A 22366-nucleotide genomic window follows, 5' to 3' on the forward strand; every position below is an offset into this window, starting at 1 on the left:
AAAAACTGGGCTAATTGCATCTATAATCAAAGAGAAAATGTATATATAGACTAGCTGCCTTTGCTGGCCATTTTAAAGTCTATCCAATTTCCCATTTTGTGCTGGAAATGACCTATCCAGTTTGGTTATACTTTGACCTTACCCACTCCATGGTCGATAACTAACATGCCGATTTCTTTCATGTAGGTAGAATTCCAATATTTCTTTGAGGATGAGACCTTTCCAGTTACTGTAAAGCATTATATACCAACAGTAGCCTCCCCCCCCCCCATAAACCTAATAAATTCCACAAAAAGGGATCCAGGTCAAGTGACATTACAGGCATGTTTCCCTCATTATTGCAGCTACTAATAATTAGGAATATCATTAACTTTTTTTTTGCCAGATGTCAGTGAAATCATTGTGTTTATTCTGGGTTCAGGTGTCAGAAGTTAGACAATTATTTGCTTAATTTAGTTTCTCATGCCATCAATCAACTGTTCTTTTCTGCTATCTTCTCTGTGTCTTGCTTTTACCAAATGAAAATACCACAATGACTTATTTTAGTTATGTTATGTATCTAATGAGGTCATATTACTGTCTGTAGTAAGGCTTAGGAAATGTAATGGTTTCTGTATACATTATCTTTTTGTAAATTCTGATTGCATGTAATTGTTAAACTTTTTGTATATTCTTTGTAAATCTTTGTAAAATGTTTGTAATCTTTTTTTCTACTATTGTTGTGGAGCTTTTCTCCCCGGGTTCCACTGACAACAGGTTACTTCCCAGCCAGGCACTAACAAATGTAAATAAATGTACTTACTTTCTTAATTTTTGAAATGCTGTTTTTAAAATGCTTTTAACGCTGTTTTGTGTTCCTCATGAAAGTAGCAGAACAAGTTACGCAACACAAGGAAAACAATATAGCTAGATTTATGTTGTCTTCGCTGCATTATATTATTATTAGAGTCAATGTGTATTTTTGAAAGTTTGGATATTTGTCCTCACTAAACTTTTTTTTAAAATGAAATAACTGTCGCGCCCTTAAACAGCATAACATTAATAAAGTGATAAAAAATGACACATTTGTAAAAGTTGTGGGGTATCGCTCGAGTTGAACTTTTGCTTTCTGATGCAACACGATTGTTTGGAAGCTTCCTGTATGCAGTCAAGAGGTTGTATGATTCACCCAAGGCTAAGTGGTTAAGATTAATCTGTTGGAGACCCATTTGCACCCTGACTGGTAGTGTACAACGCATTTGGACGACTGACCATCGTCTACACAATGGTTTATATGCTGGGATTTCTGTTTTTCATGTTTCTTTCAAGTAAGTTGTCATGCTGCACATTTATGGTACATTGTAATTTCCTCCTGAACCTGTTTTACTTGCGAACATTAACTAAAGCTTGATTTCTTATTTATGAATGTTGGTTGAATTAGCTCTCGACTGTCCAGATTTTCACAGAACTGTCCAGATTTTCACAGACTGTCCAGATTTTTGCATCATCTTTTTTTGCTCTGTTCCTCATAAAAATGTGGTTTCCTGGCAAATCCTTGACCACTGAAGTCTCTAACGATATACATTTACTGTTCGTACTTCATATCCTTCAGAAATGCATGTCAGCAGAAATCTTGTTATTCTAGCAACTTTCTAAGTTTATACGACACCACTTACATTTTGTTCCTATTGTGTGGCGTTTGCAGCCCCCACACCATTATTTTAGGCTTTGTCCATATCGTCTTATTATTTTTAATGGTAGTAGGACATAGCCACAGTAGTAGAAGACTGATCATTTGCATATTTTTTTCCGTAGATACTGGAGGTATCACTAAGTTCACACAGAATCCACCTGCTGTAACGGTGGCGCCGGGAGCGACGGTGACTCTCTCCTGCCCTCAGCATGATGACAACGAGGCGAAAAGCATGGGTTGGTACCGACAGGTAGAACCGGGGAAGATGCTGCAGTATGTCGTTTACTTAACCAAAGATCTCGGTATTATTCATGGTGACCGTATTGAAAGAGACCGTTTCGTGCCTTCCCGGGACGCCCCAATGGGCAGCAACAGCTACTTCCTGACCATCCGCAATGCCACTAAGGAAGACGAGGCTAAGTACTTCTGTGTCATTTGGTTTCTGGGCTCCTGGGGCTTCGTCCGAGGAAACGGGACGTGGCTGCATGTCACCGGTAAGTAGCCATAAGAGAAAAGCGTTTAACTAGCGAGCAGGCTGGGAGGTGAGAGTAACAGATGTGATTACCGGGTGATTACCCTATGCCCGAAACGGGGATGTGATTCTCAAACTTCAGGGAATCTTTGTATGCCCCACTCTTAAGTTAGTTACCGAGCTTGCTACGTAGTATGTGTGCTGAACAAACTATCAAGAACTCCCACGAATAGATGACCTTTACATTCACAAATATGTAAATATAAAGTCAAGCTTGTTTAGCAAAGGCATCGTGAGTGTACCCCAATCGAGTGAGGGGCTGCAACATTCTGTGTGGATAGCATGTGTTGCGAACAGCATAACTATTATATTCTTTTCACTAGTCTTTTCCGACTGTGACTGAAGGCAGACTAGTGACCAAGTCTGTCATTCCCATAATAATTAGTTCCTACATCTTTTAGTCCGTAATCCTGTACCCAACTCACAAACACTGGCTACGTTGTATATCCCCACATATTTACTGCCACTGGAATGCTATTGTTATGTACCTCTCAACTTCTTAACGCAAGAAATTTGGGCAAAACCTAAAATATGGCAGGACAAAGCTCCCAAAATAGGGACTAGTGTTACCACCTGTCCCTCTTTGGGTTGGACTGTCCCTCTATGGGTAGTTCTGTCCTGCGAGGAAAAGATGCAAATGGCAAATGTCCTGAGATTTTAGAACCAAACATATTTCTTAAGCTTTATTTAATAGTTGCGTAAAACAGTTATTTTTGTATCTGAAGCACCTAACTGTTATGCAAACTAGCATAAGAAATTCAATGCTACAAGAAAACGCATTAATTTTGGCAAAAAAGTGAAATTTTGTACTTTGCACTGGCTGTGTATAATTTATACTGCACAATCTCAGCTTTCTAAAACAAAATGTCCTATGCTGGGCATTTGAAAAGGTGGCAACCCTTAACAGGGTCCGATTTAAATATTGCTCTTATAAACTTAGAAAGTTGCTACAATAACAGAATTTGTGATAGCATGCATTTTTAAGGACATGGTGTGAAACTCAGATGCATGTCATTGTTTAGTGATTTCAATCCCCAGTAATTTTACAGAAAACCAGATTTTATGAGGAACAAGACAAAAATATAAGTAAAAAAGTTGGACATTTTGCAAAAATCTGTACAGTTCAGTGGTATGTAATTGGAATGGCAAAATAAATCACTTCATAACAACACTATCCCAGGGATTCAATAAACTCCATGTAGGCTTTGTGCAAAACCTACACGCAGTTTAAGTGTTTGCATGATAAGCAGCAGAGCTTATCACATATGCATGCCATGCATCACAGTTACACGAAGACAAGCCACATTTTGTGGCCAGCCAAAGAGTTACCAGCTAGAAAACTGTGCAGAGGAACACAAACACAGAGAGAACATACATATAAATTTATCTGTGGGCAAACTTCCTATGCAAAGTTGCACGGAGAGTCACAATGATTACCAGGGGTGAAATTACTGCAATGACTGCAGTCTTTAACATATTACAGATAGTCAGTGCTATGAACACAATGACACATTTTTGGATAATTAAGTATTGGATGTTGGGACGATGAACAGGAGCAAATACAATGCAAAACTGATACCCTAGGCAGGGAAAGTTTGCTGATTAAAATGACCACAGACATAAATGATAGGAATTAGGAAAGAGGAAGAGGGCATGTACAGTATTGCAATGTACCCACGATTACATATGTCAGTGTATGTAGACTTCCAAAACAAGTCAGCAGTATAACATTAAGCACATGTGTACATAGTACAGTGCATACTGCTGTTTATACTGGAAGTATATTCATATCATCACACATGATAGTATATGTGTGACAGTCACACAAGGGTACATGTGAAGGTAGATGAATGGTTGTGGTAGTAACATCACTGACCAGAAAGGATGTTTAGCAAGGGTGTTTTATACATTAGGGAATATGTGCATGTTGTGAAGCTCTGCAAAATGACTTGCTTGAATATGACTGAAATGTCAGCATACTTCACAAACGATCATGGAGAAAAAGCAACAGACTCGTGGACAACTGCTGACAGAAGCAGGCACAATTAGAAACAATTTTAAAATATTATAAACATTAATCTGTGATATTGCCAGAACATGTGCATTTAAGTTATTATATATGTTCTGCAGAAACAAGTGTGTACAACTATAATGATTCCAAGTATTCTGTGAGGTGAAGTCACCACCCCTTTACCAAAAATAAACTGTCTTTGGAGGGGTTAAGTGGGACAGTGTTGAATTCAGGGGCAATCCTGGCCATTTGAGAGGTTTGCATGGCACATATGCCACAAGCTGCATGTGCAAGAATTAGACCCATGTCATCAATGTTGTCAGTGATCTCTGTATTCGCTGTGTGCAACACAGAAATACGTATCACACACCTTGAAGGGAAGTCTGCACTGTTAATTACTACTATGTATGCATATGAAAGAAAAGTTCAGTATGGGCAACAGAATGTGTGCAAGCTTACTATGCCTAGTGTACGACACTTGACAAAAGCATTCCTGGTTGATATAGGTATTGGCCACAATTATAATAACACTTACAAATAACATGCTATTATGAGTGGATTCCCAACATACAGGGGATTGTATGCATGTGCCACATATAGTAGTTGTTAGTTATTGTCTGAAACATCTGCAGTTGATGAATGAGTTATGAAATGGTGAGTTATAGGTTCATAGGTTTATAGAAGGTTCCTAGGCTAATAGCCCTAGAGCCCTAAAAGCCTAGTCATATTTATCCCAAGTTGCTCCAGTTGTCAGTGGCTATGTGAGCGAAGCTCACAGAGGTAAGGGTCTATGGTAGCTAATACCGACTTCCTCTGTCCAGAAGCATTGTACTCAATTATTGGTATGATGAGGATTGATTATAATGGAATTATAACATCCTTAGATCTAGATGCAATACCTTTATTTACAAGATGTGCCACATAGAAGGATTTCCTTACTACTTTGGATACATAATTTTCAGTGGTCAGATTGCTATCAACCTGAGTACCAAGGTCATGTACCACTGGGTCTACACTTAGGGGGTGCTGTCTGTAATGTAATTAGCATGGAGGACAGTTTTCCCAAAGGGAATAATGCTTTTTTGCATTTAGCTTTAATCCATGCCTTTGGCACCAATCATTTGCTTTAACCCTGTCTGCAGTATATTAACATCACTGGGGGACTCACTGATTGCTCCTAAGTTACAGTTATCAGTGATCTTGGCCAGCCGCAGGCTGTCCAAGTTTGCCTGGACTTCTTAGAAATAAATTCTGAACAGTAAGGGGACCCAGCACAGAGCCCTGTAGTACGCCACTGGTGACTGGTCTTTTGCTAGAGGCAAAGTCACCCACTTTGACAGTATGTGTCCTGTCGGTGAGCCAGTTGGCTACCCATCTGGTAATGTAGGTGTTAATTCCATTTGGAAGAGTTTGTCTATAATATGTGAGTGACAGATTGTGTCAAATCCCTTGGCTAGGTCAAGATAGGTGGTATTCACTGTTTTTCCCTAGTCCAAGGCCTTGGTGACTCTCTCAAAGAAGTCAACCATGCTTAACAGACATGATCTACTTTAATGAATCTAAAATGGGTTGGGTCCAGAGTTTGGAGATTACCTATGTCCTTGTTAATAAGGTCCATAATGATTTTTTTCCATGTCCTACTATATAAATTAAAACAAAGAGTGAGAGGGTCACACTGAAAAAACAATCAGTAAAAACTAAATGAAAACTCCAGCCAAGCTAGAACTTCCAATGAGTGACCTCCCAAACCTCCTGTAACAGAGGCACATGGGATATATGCAAATGACCCTTATGAGCATCAGGTGTTTCAGCTATATGGCAATTCTGATTTCCCATGACTTTTACGTTTGAAGTATGCTATGCTGATGAGGTCATAACAAGGCCAAAATATGCATATCCATAGCTAGTGGGGTTTGGCTTTATTGGCCTGAAATTGTCCATTAAAACAACTTCAAATGTAAAAGTCATGGGCAATCAGAATCACCATATAGCTGAAACACCTGATGTTCATAAGGGTCATTTGCATATATCCCATGTGCCTCTGTTACAGGAGGTTAGGGAGGTCACTCATTGGAAGTTCTAGCTTGGCTGGAGTTTTCATTTAGTTTTTACTGATGGCCTTCTATATAAGGATAGTCAAGGCTATCGGCCTATAATTCCCAGGGTAGGTTGATGGTCCCCCTTTGTGCAGAGGGATTACTGTTGCTGTCCTCCATTCTGCTGGAACATGGTTAAACAGGGATCTAAGTGGGTCTGCTAGGTCACATTTTAAGTTGTTTAAAAGGCAATGTGGAATGGTGTGTGGTCCCACTGATGCCATATTTTTGGCCTTGTACAACCCCAACATGATCCACTGTCTTGAGATAATAGGCTGAGGAATGGTGGCAGGTATACTTTGAAGGATGACTGGAGGGGATGGGGGGGGTTAAGTTTTTTCCAAGTCTGTCAGCTAGCAGGTTGACAGTATGTGTCCTGAGTGTGGGTGGTGCTATCCATAACCAATTCACTGTGCATAGCTGGGTATTCCCTTTTAGATCCTGGACATAGATAAAGAATGCCTTGTGATTGTCCTTAGCTAAGGAGACTATTTTTGCTTCATAATTGGTTTTGGAGGACTTGACAAAATTTCTAATGTGGTTGTTTAAGTTAGAGAGGAATTTCTTCCTCTGCTGAGCCAGTTCCCTCTTTTAGTATAGCCTGTTTATACTAGGTATCCAGCAGGGTGGGTTCTTTTTTGGCAAGCTCTGGTTTCCATCCTGTCAGGTACAGCTGGTTCTCTACAACTGCTTAAGTGGTTATCCTGGACATTGGCATACAACTTTGCATAGGCGTCCATGTTATCTGCATTTGAGGGCTTTGAAAGTTCTTACACAATCACTTAGTAGGAAGTAGTTTGTCTTAGAAAAATTCTTAAGCATTTTTGAGCTTGATGGGGTATGTATTCTTATAATTACATCAATGAGACTGATATATCATCCGATCTTACCAAGGAGGGCATCACACGGCAAGGGGTGCAATGGTCTCCCATGTTAATGAGTAAAATATCCAGGACATTTGAGCCTCTTGTGGATGTGCTGACTAGCTGTTCCAGAGCATTTGCTTTGACAAAGTTCAATAACCTGTGAGCCAGCATGTTTGTTGTCATGTATGTTTCCCAGTTGATGGTAGGATAATTAAAATCACCAATGAGAAAGGTGTTGGGCTGCATGGTAAGTGACTCCAGTAAGTCCAAGTGTATGGTATGCATTTCCTGATTCATGGTATAGCTAGCTATGATGTGGTAGGGTTTTTTTTCTATAGTTAACTGGACATGGAGTAGCTCAAGAGAGTCGCACTGTTTGACTAGTCTTGAGGTGTACTTATCCTTAATAAAGATGGATACACCTCCCCCTTTGGTTCTTTCATGCTCAGTTTGTGGTCTGAACATATGGAAGGCATTGTAGCCCTCCATGGCTGGGGTGCTTTCCATGCCTTTGAACAGTATCTTGGTGGCTGCACAGATGTAAGCATCTTCCAAAGTGAGGAGTGCTTCCAGGGAGTGCAGTTCCTTGTTTACAGTCCTAGTATTAAGCAGCAGTACCTTGAGTTTATCTAGAGAGGATTTTGTTATGTTGAGAAGTTGGTTATTTTGACATTGCCTAAAACAGGCACAATTGGGATGGTGAACACCTTTGCCAGTATCTTAAAGCCTAGAGGAGACAGGTGCAGACCATCTGTGGCAAAGCAGCGTGGCCTGAGGACCATGTCTTCCCAGGCCGAAAGATATTGGATCCCCTTAAACTGACACCAGACGTTAAGCTAATTGTTAAAGCCAATCATTTTTTTGTTTGTATTGTAGCATCATTCTTGGAAAAGTAGAATACTGCTTAAGGCTAAACTTATACCTGCCTATAACACAAAATCTTAGAGCTCAGTCAGGTTTCACTTCATGTAGTCTGGTGAGGTACATCTCAAGTCATTCACCCTCACATGACTATGATGGAGTCTTACTGGTATTTATGGTTTAGTGACTTGACGGATCCTGGCACCTAACAGGCAGCTAACTGTAACCCACTCCTTATCCAGCCTGGTGAGGAAAACATCTGCGTTTCTCACAACAGAGTCACCCAAGACCAATACATTAGCTTTTATGATGTTACACAATATGGGCTTATTTGTTGAGGCACTGGCATGTGCGTGTGTTGTCATGTGTTGTTTTTTTCCCTTTATGTGTGTACGTGGTTTCCATTTGGGAGGCCTTTAATCTTTTAGTAAGCTACTAATGAGTACCTCCACATATGTGGGTTTATGTGTTGTGTCCTTGTTTATTGTGGGAAGTGTGTGTGCATTGACAACCTGTTTGGCATTTAATTTGTCCTTATGTGAGAGTATTGCCTGGTACAGCAGTATGTGAGATAGATGGCAATGCCTCAGCTATGCCAATGGGCATAGAAACTACAGCAATGCAAAGTCTTAACATCAGTGAGTGAGGAAGTTGTCACTGTGATATTGTTCACATACCAAACAATGCATGGGAGACACTGTAGAAGCACATGTCAAACCTCAAGACACATGCCACATGAACACTGTCCCCCTGACATTGCCAGTGAAAATGTTATACTGTCATGAAGTCCTGACATGCATGCATATGTGTTCATGCAGACTACAAAGTAGTAATACTAATGTGATGTACTGTTATGTCTGTGATGCTGTACAGTCACACTATAGACGTACCTAGAATACAGTTGGACTTCATAGTTTCATAGTTTCATAGACGAGTACTAGGCTTATTCCAAGATGGCACAAACTCCTTGTCATTTTTAACATGAGTTTCACAATTTTAAATAGCTATGTGAACAAAGATCACATATTCATGAGCCTATCCTGTGTTATGTAAGACCAATTGCCTCTATCCATGATGGACATGGGCATAACAACAAGAGTACAATTACCGTTAACCATCCATTGATGTAGGTTGCATTTGAATAGGGTCAGGAAAGCCCTTTGCTTTACAGGAATGGCAAGCTTGTTCCAGAGAAGGGGTAGTGTTTGAGAGATATTTCTGTCTCTCCAACATCATTTATTATATCAGAGGCTGGGTTAACTTCCTTGGAACAAGTGACCCTCAAGCAGTTTGCTTTAACAATATGTAGCATTGCCATTGAGGCCAGATCATAGAATGCTTTGTAGTACAGACACAAATCGGCCCTTAGTAGTCTGTAGGGGACAGAACACAGTAATATGCCTTTCAGTCTTTCAACATAGGACTTGCCTTTTGTGCGCATTATTTTCATTGTGCAAAATCTCTGGTGTTGCTCCAGCTGTTGCAGATGCTGGTGAGTTACATGGAAAATAGTGGAGTGCATTGTTCTCAAATATTATTGCAATGAGGGCCAAATAAAATGGAATTATAAAGTTATTTGATCTGGATGACATGCCCATACTTACAAGTTGTGTCACATAGAAGGGATTTGTCACCACTGTGGACACATAGTGTTCAAACTTCTAATTACTATCTACCCAAGTACCCAGATCATGTTCCACTGGGTCCACTCATTGGGGTGTGCTGTCTATAGTTTAACTAGCTTGGCTATTTGCTTTACAAAACAGAATAATTAAGTATTTTTGGACATTTTAGTGTGTCTCCATGGCTCTAGCAGCAATCATTTGTGTAAGTTAATACTTTATATTAGTACCATTACTAGATTCAAGGATTGTCCACAATTTGCAGTCATCCACAAATTTGGTTGGACAAAAGACTAAGTTTGACTTGACTTCTGTGAATTAAATACCAAACAGGAAATGACCTAACACAGAGCCCTGTGGTACTGCAACTTGCTAGAGGCGAGTTCACACACTTTGACAGAATTTGTCCTGTAGGTTAACCACTGTGCTACCCACTTGGTGACACAGTAGTTTATGGACATTTGAGACACTTTTTCTGTAATAACTGAGTGTGTAATTGTGTGAAATGCCTTGACTAGGTCAAGTTAAGTGAGATGTACATTCTGTCCATCATCCAAGGCCTTGGTGACTTTCTCAAAGAAGTAAACAAGATTTAATAGACATGATCTAGACTTAATGATTAAAAATGGGTTGATTACACTGTTGGGAGATTACATATGTCTTTATTGATAAGGTTCATAATGAGTCTTTCTATTGGCTTACAGGTGGGGCTAGTCAAGCTTATGGGTCTATAATTACCTGTGTTGGGTGATGGCTTCCCCTTGTTCAGACAGATGATTGTTGCTGTCCACCATTCTTCCAGAAAACAGCCTGCCTGGAGGCTGTGGTTAAGTAGGAATCCAACTGTGTCTGCTAGGTCATGTTTTAAGTTATTGATAAGGCAACTTGGGATGTTGTCAGGGCTCATTGATGCTATGTTTTTAGCCTTAGAGAGTGCAGAGATGAGTTGCTGTCTTGAGAAAATATGCTGAGTAATGTTTGTATGCATACATTGTGTGATGAGCAGTGAGGTCGGGGGGAGTGAGGTTTAATCCAAATCTGTCAGCTAGCAGGTTGTCTATTGCCTCCGGTTGTGTATTGGTTGCACCATACACAACCATGTGTGTGCATAGCTGTCTATTCCCCTTAAGATTTTGTACTTACAAAAAAAAAGATTTGTGACACCACCAAATACAACCTTGGTTTTGCATCACATGACACACAGTGGAACTGTTAACACAGAGTCATACAACTCCACCTAGTTGATGTCACTACATCAGATGCCCAACATATGACTGTATGTTTATCATTGGAAAGGTGTGTATGAGGATCTGATACCATATATGGGCACATTACAAATGAAGTGAATGTGATTCTTGCAAAACAGTTAATAACACAAATGGTGACAGTCATATAGTGCTGCTGGGCAACACCTCAATAACCCCCTTGTGAATAGCAGCACAATTGTGCATACAATGAATTCCCTAAGGGTGCAAGTGAATCTGACCTAGTTATATGTTTGTGTATGTAACAGCATTACAGTATGTGGATGAAAGATGGTGCATGGCCCATGTAATCAGTATGATATAATATTGCTGTATGTCAGATAGTATTTCGTTACGGTATTATACACATGCACATATGTGCCATACTGAGTGTCACTGTGATGGCTGAATAAGAAATGTGTAGAATGTCTGTATACTCCACTACAAGAACACATGCCTTACTAAGGCAACAATATACATAGCATTATCCCATGTCAACAATCCTCAAGAGGCATATTACTACAGCTGTTATGGAAGGAATGTGTAATAAAATGACAGCAATGTCCATCAATACATTACTTCAAAACACAGATTGGAATACACTGTTTTAGGGTTACTGTACATCCACAGCTCAATACAGCACATGTAGATGACAGCAGTATTGACACATGCAATCTTCCTAGGATCATAGGGCATTACTAGGCTGACAGCCAACATCAGATACAATTTTTGCCATTAATATAGCATTTAAACCAAAATTGCCATATCTATATGATGGTAGATAGTTGGGTTAAGTGCATATGTGTAGGATTCTAATACATATGCTTCTGTCCACATGTGCACCACCCCATGACAGAATTAGCAATCACACATCTGTTGGTCTGTAGATGGCTTGCAGAGGATCCTGGAAGGGCTGTGCTTCACGATGTTTGTATGCATCTATGAGATGACATCATACATGGTTCTGCAGGAAGCTTGTCATGTTGGCAGAAGGATTAGGGTATCTTGGAGCTAGGTTAAAGGTTCTCCTGAGTGAGATTTAAATGAAAAGAGACTCAATAGATCAGGTCCTGGCATCAGTATACCACCAACCACACACACAGCAGTTAAATGAGGTCAGATATGAACATTAGGCTGGTGTAGGTATACAAACTGGATTCCATATGATGCAACAGTAGCACCACCACAGATGTATGACTTTATATTGGCCCAGTATACTTTATAGAAGATTACAGCATCAGTGTATGCGTAAAAGATGTTGGGAGGAGTTTTTTGCATTGATGTGGGTTCACATCCTGGTGTAAAATTGTCTTCCCACTCATACTTGAATGAACCCACACAGTCTGCTGTGAGATTATAACCACAAGGTATATACCTACATAAGTAGAGAACACAGTAGTTAACACTCGTACCAACACAGATATATGAGTTTAATACTATCAGAATGAACTTTAGAGGGCAACACATCATAAGTGCATGTTTATAACAAGAAGTGAACAAGAGTACATAACATAGCTGTCATCTCACCTGGAGTTTTAAAATTGTCTCTGGACTGACAGTAGAATAAACATACACACAAAAGCTGCCTACAGTGAGATTAAACCCCCTTCTGAGCTATTTACACTAGCTACAGAACACAGTATTTAACACAAGCACCACAGCACAAGTCTGACTTGCATACCGTGAGACAACATTTTACAACAGTTGACATCATTAGTGTCTGGTGTGAAGAATATGGAAGTAGTAGTGTCTCACATGCTGTTCTAAAATGGTCTCCAGAATGAGAGCTAACTAAACACACACACAAATTGACCACAGTAAGACAAGAACCCCTACCTAGCTGTCTACAGACGACAGTACTTAATGCAAGTTCCACAGCAAAAATCTGATTTTCATAGTGTCAGACCACACTTTATAGCAGATGGCATCATCAGCGTCTGGTGAGAAGATGGTAATAAGAGTGTCTCACATGCTGTTCTACAGTGGTCTCCAGAATGAGACCTAACTAAACACAAACAGACACACACACAAGTTGACCACAGTGAAATTAAAACTCCTGTCTAGCTGTTTACAAGATACAGTACTTAACACATGTGCCACAGCACAAGTCTGACTTTTATACTGTTGCATAACACTTTATAGCAGATGACATTATTACTGTATGTTGGGAAGAAGATGTTGGGAGGGCTGTATGAACTTGCTGTGCAGTCATGTATGACTGTAAAACTTTTTTTTCCTTAATGAGACCTGCGTGATGTCAGTAGGACACAGACATATGCTCTTCTAACTGTGCACATACACACAAATACACACAAGTCGACAGCAGTGAAATTAGAGCATGTACCTAACTAGTTACATAAGCTACATAACACAGTATTTAATGCAAACACCACAGCACAAGTCTGACTTTTATAATGTCACAGAACACTTTATAGTAGATGACATCATTACTGTATGTTGTGAAGAAGATGGGATTCTGAACTTTTGTAGTCATGTATAGCTGTAAAACTTTGTTCTCCATGAGACTTGAGCGATGACAGTACAACAGACTCATGCTCTTCTGACTACATACACAGTTACACAAACAGGCACACACAATCTGTCTGATGTGCAATTTGAACCCCTACCTATTTATTCAAACTGAAGAACACAATAGTCAACATTCAAGCCTTACCATAGTGGTCTTTATAGAGGTTAACATAATTGTTTTATGTTGCAGGTAACATTTACTGTTATGAGACTGGTGTGCAAAGTGTAGGCTTTGGATTTGCTTTTGTGCTTGCAGTGTGCACAAATACTTTAAAAGACAGCTTCTTAACCTATATGCAATAAGTTGTCATGAATGCATGCTGCAGAACTGAGACATACATGTACCTGTTTCTCAATATGTTGCATACATAGCACACTCAGTGTCTCTCTCACACACACACACACACACACACACACACACACACACACACACACACACACACACACACACACACACACACACACACACACACACACACACACACACACACACACACACACACATACATATTTTGTAAATGAGTTCCAGCATTTAGGTTGTAAGCCATTTCCCTGCGAGTTGCAATGTTGAAACCGTAAGCCTGTAGCACCACTTCACTGTGGCATTAAACATTGTCCAGCCACATAGCACATCACAACCATCCCTAGACAACCCAGCTGTATTCTAAAAAAAAAGAGACAGCTTTGCTAAAAGTGTTATCATTGCATAACACTTCTAGTGAGGCTGATGAGGCTGTCTCTTTTGTTAAAATAACACTTCTAGTAAGGCTGTCTCTTTTGTTAGAATATAGCCAGGTAGATGTTTAGGGATGATAGTGATATGCCGTATTGGTAGACAATGTTTAATGCTGCAGCAAGTTTACTTTTATACATACCACTTTATGGCAAAGAGGTGCTGTGGGGCTTATGGTTTTGGCACTGTTGCTCACAGGCAAATGTCTTGTGACCTAAAAGCCAGAACCCTTTGTAAACAGCATGAATGCAGGAGTTAATGCATGAGTGCTCATATTGTGATGAATTTATGTCCACAGTAAGTTGTGCATCAGATAATCTCAGTGTCTAGTGTCAGTATAAAGCTTTAACAAATGTGATAATGCAGTTATACCCTTTAATTTCTGTATGGTAGCTGACATTAGACCTGTTACTTACATATTCATTTTCAAGTGCATGAGTGTAGGGCACACACGAGTGTGAGTAATTATGTGCTTAATCACTAACAAATGCATTTCCTTTTTTGTGTTTTTAAATGCGGTTGGATGGAATGAATAATAACTGGGCAAAAAACATAGCAGGACATGACAAACAGCTCTTTACATAGTACACCACCAAAAAATGTATTTGTACAAATGATGACAAAGTGCTTGTGAACTCAAGATTCACATTTAATGAATACAACCTGAATTTGAGAAGTAGTTATGCATATATGCTGTGGGAGAAATAGCTGACAGATACTATGGTGCTCATACTGTAGTTTATATTGTAAATGTTGTGTCAACTTTTATGACATTAAGAGCTGTTATTACTTTCCCCATTTGTGCAGAGTTAAGCAATGAGCAAACATAGTTCTCTGCTTAAGAAGGAAAACAGTAATATTTCTATTGGTTCACCTTCCTTCACACAAATGGTAAGTGGTGAGGCATGGCCATCAGCAATTTGGACAGTACTGAGTGTAGAAAACTGCACCTACTACCTAGCTGTCCCTGTGGCAGTAGTGTGAGAGCACTGAGCTCATGTTCAGAGCACAAATAACAGTGTTTGAATCCAACTCAATTAATTTTTTTACACATGGTGTAAGGATGTCATCACATAAGTAATTGTGATAACTCCTACAAATCAATGACTACAGTGAAGTACTGTATACAAATAAACATCAGTCAAGTGATTTATGCCAATGCTCCACATATGGATTTGCATTTTCTAAATTCAATAGTCTAAATAACTGTCAGAATAAATGTTTCAAAATGCTGTCTTTACTCTACTTTAACTCTGTGTTCCTTTAGCATAGCAAGTTTACGTGGCATTGCATGAGAATAACCAGACTAATGCAGCTGATGGCAAAAACTCAACAGTTATTGCCATAGGACATGAAGAGCTATTCACCATCACTCACCATTGTGTACAATGCCAAACTACATGCAAATGCAGAGGATAGAAAGTGAAGAGTTTTATTAGGGGCATTTCTGCCATGTGTGTGATGTGTGATTCTGTTTTTAACCAGATTAATGGAATGAAAATGGGGTAGATAGGAAAATGTTAAAATGGAGGGAAGAACAAAGGGGAAGCAATACAGGAATTTGAGGGAGGAAATTAGAAAAGAACTATAACTATCTGCTTCTTTAATGGTGTAATGTGAAAGTGAATAGAACATTGGATGAATTTGGACTATGAGTGACAGCAATGCATTCATATTGTATAGCCAATTGGATCAAATCAAGTGTGTAGAGAAGACATATATGCGAAGTAGAGAGCTATGTATGGGAAAAAAAATTTTTTTGTAAGACAGGTGCCCATTTTTTTTTTTTTTTTTTTTTTGTAGAATTTCAAAAAGTGAGGAATGTTGGGGAAGAGATGTAGGAATGCCAGGTCAGGTAGTTGGCTAGTGTAGGAAGCAGGTGCAGACAAAGAGGACAAATAAGACAGATACAGGGATGGTGATGGTCACAAAGGCTAGGGGATGTCATGGATGAGGATAAGTAGGGAACATTGGGGGCACATGCCTGTCAAGCATGGGGATGGTAAGAATCTAGTCTTCACTCTCAGAGTTGTCATCACTGTCCTCTTCCTCAACTTCCTATTGATTGCTTGACATTTGTTTTTTTTTCTGCATTCCCACAAGCAACTTCTACAGACAGCTGAGGCATGCACCAGTGCTACTTTCTGAGACCTCATGCACCATCCCTGGCAGCTCCTGGTGGGTGATATATTTCTCACCTCCACTAATACTCCAGGAGGGTACCAGTGCACTAGCTGCTGTGGCAATGCTATCTGATATTGAGGGCCCAGGCAGTGCAGGGGCTGCAGAGATAATACCGTCAGGTTGCATCCCAGATGTGCTCGGTGTTGGTGTGGTAGACAGTGGGTGACTGGCAGGCTGAGCCACGGTGGCTGGCCTACTTCCCTGTGCTGAAAATCATTTTGATTGTTGGCAGAAAAGTATGACATCAAAATGATGTGATCACACATATAAAAAAGAGAAACAGATAAGAGGTGGGGTGAGAAAAAATGATTAGAACCATTATATGTGACATACATTCTGTATTACAATTAAATATATTTTTACTACTATATTAGCTATAGATCTTTCAACATCAAAAATAGGATTGTGATGTTTAACATAGTTTTTGGTATATGCATATATAACATATATGCATTTAATTATAATACAGGTTAACAGCATAACATTCATGCCAATTTTGTTGAAATTAATATGAAAGAATATTTTTATAATTAGAATGTATTGGTTACTAGTGGTAATTGAACCCACCAAATCTGAATATACTGTTAGACTTGCCTCCTACAATTACCATGAGCTACAGAATAAAACATGCTTGCTGACTTTTACAGATAAGACATGCATGCTTAATTTGCTAATAATGCATGGAGGAGCAATGATTTTAATAAAGTAATGTTCATTTGTGCTGCATACATACCCCTTGCTTTTCTGAGTTTTTCTATTCAACATGTGCCTCCCTGTTCACTAAAAATCTCCCAAGCAGCTGAAAATTAAAGAAGAAGAGAAAAAGAGACATGAAAGTATTATGCATAGCAGTCTTTGGACTGTCATCCCCCAGAATCTGATATCAAAGCTACTTCAGCTGGGCATAGACTCTCATTTATGTAATTTGATTCTGAGCTTCTTACTGAAAGGCCTCAAAGGTTCGTGTCATTCTGAACACAGAAGTACCACAGGGGCATGTCTTAAGCTCTTTACTTTTTACTCTGCTGACACATGACTGCATGGCCACACATGAGACAAATAGGATCATCAAATTCGTGGATAACACCACTGCTATAGGCCTGGTCAAAGTCAGAGAGGAGGATTCCTACAGGAAAAAGATTGATCAAGTAATGGTCTGGCATGACAGCAACAATCTAGCACTGAATGTCATCAAGACAAAGGAGTTGATTGTTGATTTCAGAAGATCTCAAGTACCACACAATCCTCTAGTGATGAAAGGGATGACAGTGGAAAGGATCAAGAGTACAAAGTTCTTGGGTGTTCATCTCACAGAGAACTTATCCTGGTCAGTCCTTGTATCCGGCACAGTCAAAAAAGCTCAGCAACGCTTGCGCTTTCTAAGGAAACTTAGGAAGGGAAAATTACCAAGCTCCATACTTCAGACCTTTTATAGGGGCACCATTGAAAGAGTCCTGACAAACAGCATTGCAGTGTGGTATGGGAGCTGTAACAATCAGGACTGGAAGGCTCTCAAGAGAGTTGTAAGGTTGGCAGAAAGAATCATTAGCATCTCCCTTAAAACTCTGGAGGATTTACACAAATGTTGGTGCATCGACAGGGCCAAAAAGATTTCCAGCGATCCAACGCAACCTGCCAATGGTCTGTGCACTCACCTGCCCTCAGGCAGGAGATACAGAAGCCTGCATTGTAATACCACCAGACTAAAAAACAGTTTCTTTCCACTCTCCATTAGACTGTTGAACTCTTGGGAAAAATGAACCATGACGTCTGTTACATAACTAGCCTATCAAGGGGCTTATTTTATGGATGTGCAATAACTAAGTGCAATACTAAGGTAGCTCACCTACACACTGAAGGACTGTAAAGTGCAGTATACAAACTGTGCATTAATTCATTCTATGCATAGATATGGTGCTATTGTTTCTATTTTACTTTGACAATATTACCTTCATATTGTTGTCATAGGTTCATAGGTAGATACTAGGCTATTGGCCCTTGGGCCTATGTAAGTCTAGCCAAAAAGGTACTCTGGCTTTCGCCACCCAAGCAAATTATTTTTCTGTGCCCCTGTTGAGCAGAGCCACAGAAGTCATCCCCAGAGTGAATTTCCTATTTCCCATCCAATCTTCAAGATTTTTCTTGAAGATTGCTACTGAGGAGCTTTGTTTGATATAGATAGGTAATTTGTTCCAGAGTATGGGAAATCTCTGGGACAGGAATCTATCCCTCCAGCATGTTCTGTTTATTGTGGTGTCAAGGTTTAGGTCCTGAGAGCATGTAACTTGGAGAGATTGGGATTTCTTTTAGTGGAGCATGTCTAACAGCTGTGGGTTTGACATAGCTTTGTATGTTAGGCAGAGATCGCCTCTGAGTAGGCTATATGAGATGGAGTAAAGCTGGAGATTTTTGAGACGGTCTGTATTGGGCATCTGTTTGAGACCAGTAATCCTCTTTGTGAGGTATTGCTGTGGCCTTTCCAGTTGTTGTAGATATCTTGTGAGATACATTCCAAAAGGAGTGTTGTAATCTATAATGGGTCTAATGAGTGATGGGTAGAGGGGAACAATGACCTCTTTTTTTCCTGGATGAGAAACCTTTTGTGATGAGGTATGCCACATAGAAGAATTTCCTGACTACTGTGGTGATGTGATTATCAAAAAAGAGACTACTGTCCACCTGGGCCCCGAGGTCTGTTATCACACTTTCAGTGTTAAGTAGACTACCGCCTATGTGGTAGTTCATGGGTACAGAGTTTTTACCAAAGGGGATGACAATGCACTTTTTGGCATTGAGCTTGAGGCCATGGCTTTCACACCAGGCATCTGTTTGAGTGAGGCCCTTTTGTAGGATGTCCACATCATTAGGAGTTTCAATTATGGCTCCTAGTTTGCAGTCATCTGCAAACTTCGTTAGACAAAGACCTTCTGTGTTAGCCTGTACTTCAGAGAAGTAGATACCAAACAGGAGAGGACCCAGGACTGAACCATGTGGTACTCCACTTGTCACTAGTCTGAAATCGGATTTGGAGTCTGCTACTTTCACAGTGTGGGTTGTGTCAGTCAGCCAGTTCACAACCCATCTTGTGACATAGGGATTTATACCTAGTTTAGTGAGTTTATCTATAATTCCAGAGTGGTGGATGGTGTCACAAAGCCTTGTCAAGATCTAGATGAGTTGTGTGAACCACCTTATCCTCGTCTACGGTTTTGGTGACTGCTTCAAAGAAGTCTATCAGGTTTAGGAGACATGATCTGCCTTTTACAAATCTGAACTGGGTGGGGTCCAGAATTTGGAGATTACCAATGTCTTTGTTTATAAGTTCCATGATGATACGTTCCATGGCCTTGCAGACCAGGCTCGTCAGGCTAATGGGGCGGTAGTTCCTGGGGTCCATGGTGGCTCCCCTTTGTGGAGTGGGATAACTGTCACTGTGCACCATTCAGTAGGCACAAAGCCTGAGGTGAGGCTATGACTGAACACAGTACTTAAGTGGGGTGCCAGTTCATTCTGTAGTTCATGTAGAATGCAGCCTGGGATGTTGTCAGGTCCCATGGATGCTGTGTTCTTGGCTTTGGAGAGTGTGTTTTTTTACCTGTGCAGCTGTGATTACAGGAACTTTGCATTCTTCCGGTATAGAGATGGGCCCTTTAGGGGGAGAGAGGGGAATAAAGTTAGCACTGAACCTATCTGCCAGGATGTTGGCAATATCAGTTGGTTCTGTATATTTAGTGTCATTGTGCTGTAACTGAGAGCAGATCTGAGTGTTGCCATTGAGATTCTTGACATATCTATAGAATGCTTTGTGGTTGTCTTTAGAATCAGTGGTGATTTTGTTTTCATAACTAGCTTTCGAGGAATTTATGAGGGATCTCAGCTTCTTACTGAGGCTGACCAGGGAGTTCCTCCAATCATGGGATTTTACTCCTTTTTGCAACAGTTTCTTTATTCTGTTGTAGAGTTTGTTTATGGCAGGGGACTACCAGATTGGATTCTTTTTTTGGAGGATACCATCTTGGTTCTGTTAGGGATAGCACAATCCATGCACTTGTGTAAGTACTTATAAAGTGCATTTGTGTAGGATTCAGCAGTCATACCTCTATTGTCCATCTGCATGGCTGTCGTGAAGTTTGCCACTTCTGTCTTAAGAAGCCTGAAGTTGGCTCTAGAGAAATATTGTACTGTGGTTTCCCTAATGGGGGGTGGGGCCGCAATGTGGATGTCTAGGGTGATTAGCTTGTGGTCAGATCGGACCAAAGAGGAATTGACCTCTGGTGTGGAATACTGGTCACCCATGTTGGTAATGACCAGGTGTAGGATATTGCTGCCCCTGTTGGGGGTGTGGATAAATTGATCCAAGGTGTTGGAATTTATGAATTCCAGAAAACGTTGAGCAAAAGAGTTGGTACATGAGTAGTTTTCCCAGTTAATGGTGAGGTAATTGAAATCACCCATTATTAGGGTGTTGGGTTGTACCCTAATATTTTCCAGTGTATCAAGAAATGAGGAGTGGGAATCCAGGGGCGTGGTGGGGGACATGTAGCAAGCTGCAATTTATATTGCGGTCTTGTCCACAGCTAGTTGCACTTGGATAATCTCAGATGCATTATCCTGAGCAACCAGCCTGGAGGTGTGGATATCCTTAATGAATATGGACATGCATCTGCCCTTAGTGGTTTGGTCCAGGGTAGGTGGCCAAAAGGAGTGGTATGAATTATGGCCTGGTAATGCAGGGGTGCTCTCTGTAGCCTTGAACCAGGTCTCTGTCACGGTACAGATGTCGATGTTCTCCATTTTAAGGAGTGCCTCAAGTGAGTGCATTTTGAGGTTTAGACTTCTAGTATTGAGTAGCATTACCTTCAGATTTTGCTTGCTTGTACCTGTTATGGTGGTGAATTTGTCATTTGAACCTTGCCTAAAAAAGGGACTATAGGGATGGCAAGAGCCTTAGCTAGTATCCAGAATCCCAAGGGTGACAGGTGCAGGCCATCTCTGGCAAAGCATCATTATCTGTCGATCATGTCATCCCAGGCAGACAGATACTGGATCGCCTTAGAATGACACCAGAAGCTTAGCCAATTGTTGAAGTCAATCATTTTGTCCTCCTTGTCTTTCTTGTCTCCTGTTCTGGAATGGGTGTAGGTCACTGCTGTCCTACTTTACTTACAAATTGCTAGTTATTAAAATTCTACTGTGATATTTTAATATTTTTTCTCTGTCTATATGTGAAACTGTTTCCTTCATTGAGAATAAAGCATTGTAACTTCATTCAGCTATACTACTGTGTAGTTCTGAATGACAATAAAGTTTTCTTTGACTCTTGACTTTGACTCTTGGCTATCTCCAGCTTTCATCAGTTAATGTTGCTTTATCTGTATACTTACACAACTGTGGGATTTCAACAGTTATAAACTCATTCACTCAGTGGTTGAATTTTACCTGCTTGTACCATTTCAGGTCTTTATAGTGGTGCCTACATTGCCTCCAATTGTGTGGAATGTAAATCTCACTAGAGACAACAGTGGCTAGACTGTTCCAAGCCTTAGACTTATACTGAGACCCAGAATAGTCCTCCTGCAGCAGTCTATGGCTGTGGCACTTTATGAGGAGTGCAGTGAATATGCTTGACTCCTTTACTTTACACCTCATCTTTGAGCCCTGAATCAGGAACCATCCTTCCTAACTCCTGCCATGTCTGCACAGGTTATCCAACAACAGTTAAAGTGTTTTCCCAACAATTTGTGACGTGTTTTATGGCATACCTCTCAGTTGTCCAGATTTTCACAGAATGTCCATATTTTTGCTTCATATCTTTGGTCTGTTTTCATAAAACTGTGGTTTTCTGGCAAATCATTAAGGACCGAAGTCAGAAAATAATGGTACACATTTGAATTTCAGACTTCATATCCTTCAGAAATTCATGCTAATGCAAAATTTGTTATTCTATGAATATTCTAAGTTTGTAAGAGCAGTTTTTAAAAAGTGACCCAATTTTGGGGTCTTTGTCCCCCCATTA

The 22366-nt window shown here is 40.1% G+C and overlaps 1 protein-coding gene across 1 annotated transcript in view; it reads left to right on the top strand.

Moving 5' to 3' along the window:
• The first annotated feature begins 940 nt into the window (after positions 1-940).
• The window catches only part of LOC122790984 (immunoglobulin lambda-1 light chain-like), a 190376-nt gene continuing 168950 nt past the window's right edge, over positions 941-22366 (top strand). Inside the window, exons 1-2 of the mRNA XM_044058708.1 lie at positions 941-1307; positions 1795-2166. Coding sequence (XP_043914643.1) covers positions 1265-1307; positions 1795-2166 — 415 coding nt within the window. The 5' untranslated portion in view covers positions 941-1264. The remainder of the gene's footprint in view (positions 1308-1794; positions 2167-22366) is intronic.

This window comes from Protopterus annectens, chromosome 16.part0 (genome assembly GCF_019279795.1).
Source record: "Protopterus annectens isolate FY-2018-M chromosome 16.part0, PAN1.0, whole genome shotgun sequence".
NCBI lineage: Eukaryota > Metazoa > Chordata > Ceratodontiformes > Protopteridae > Protopterus > Protopterus annectens.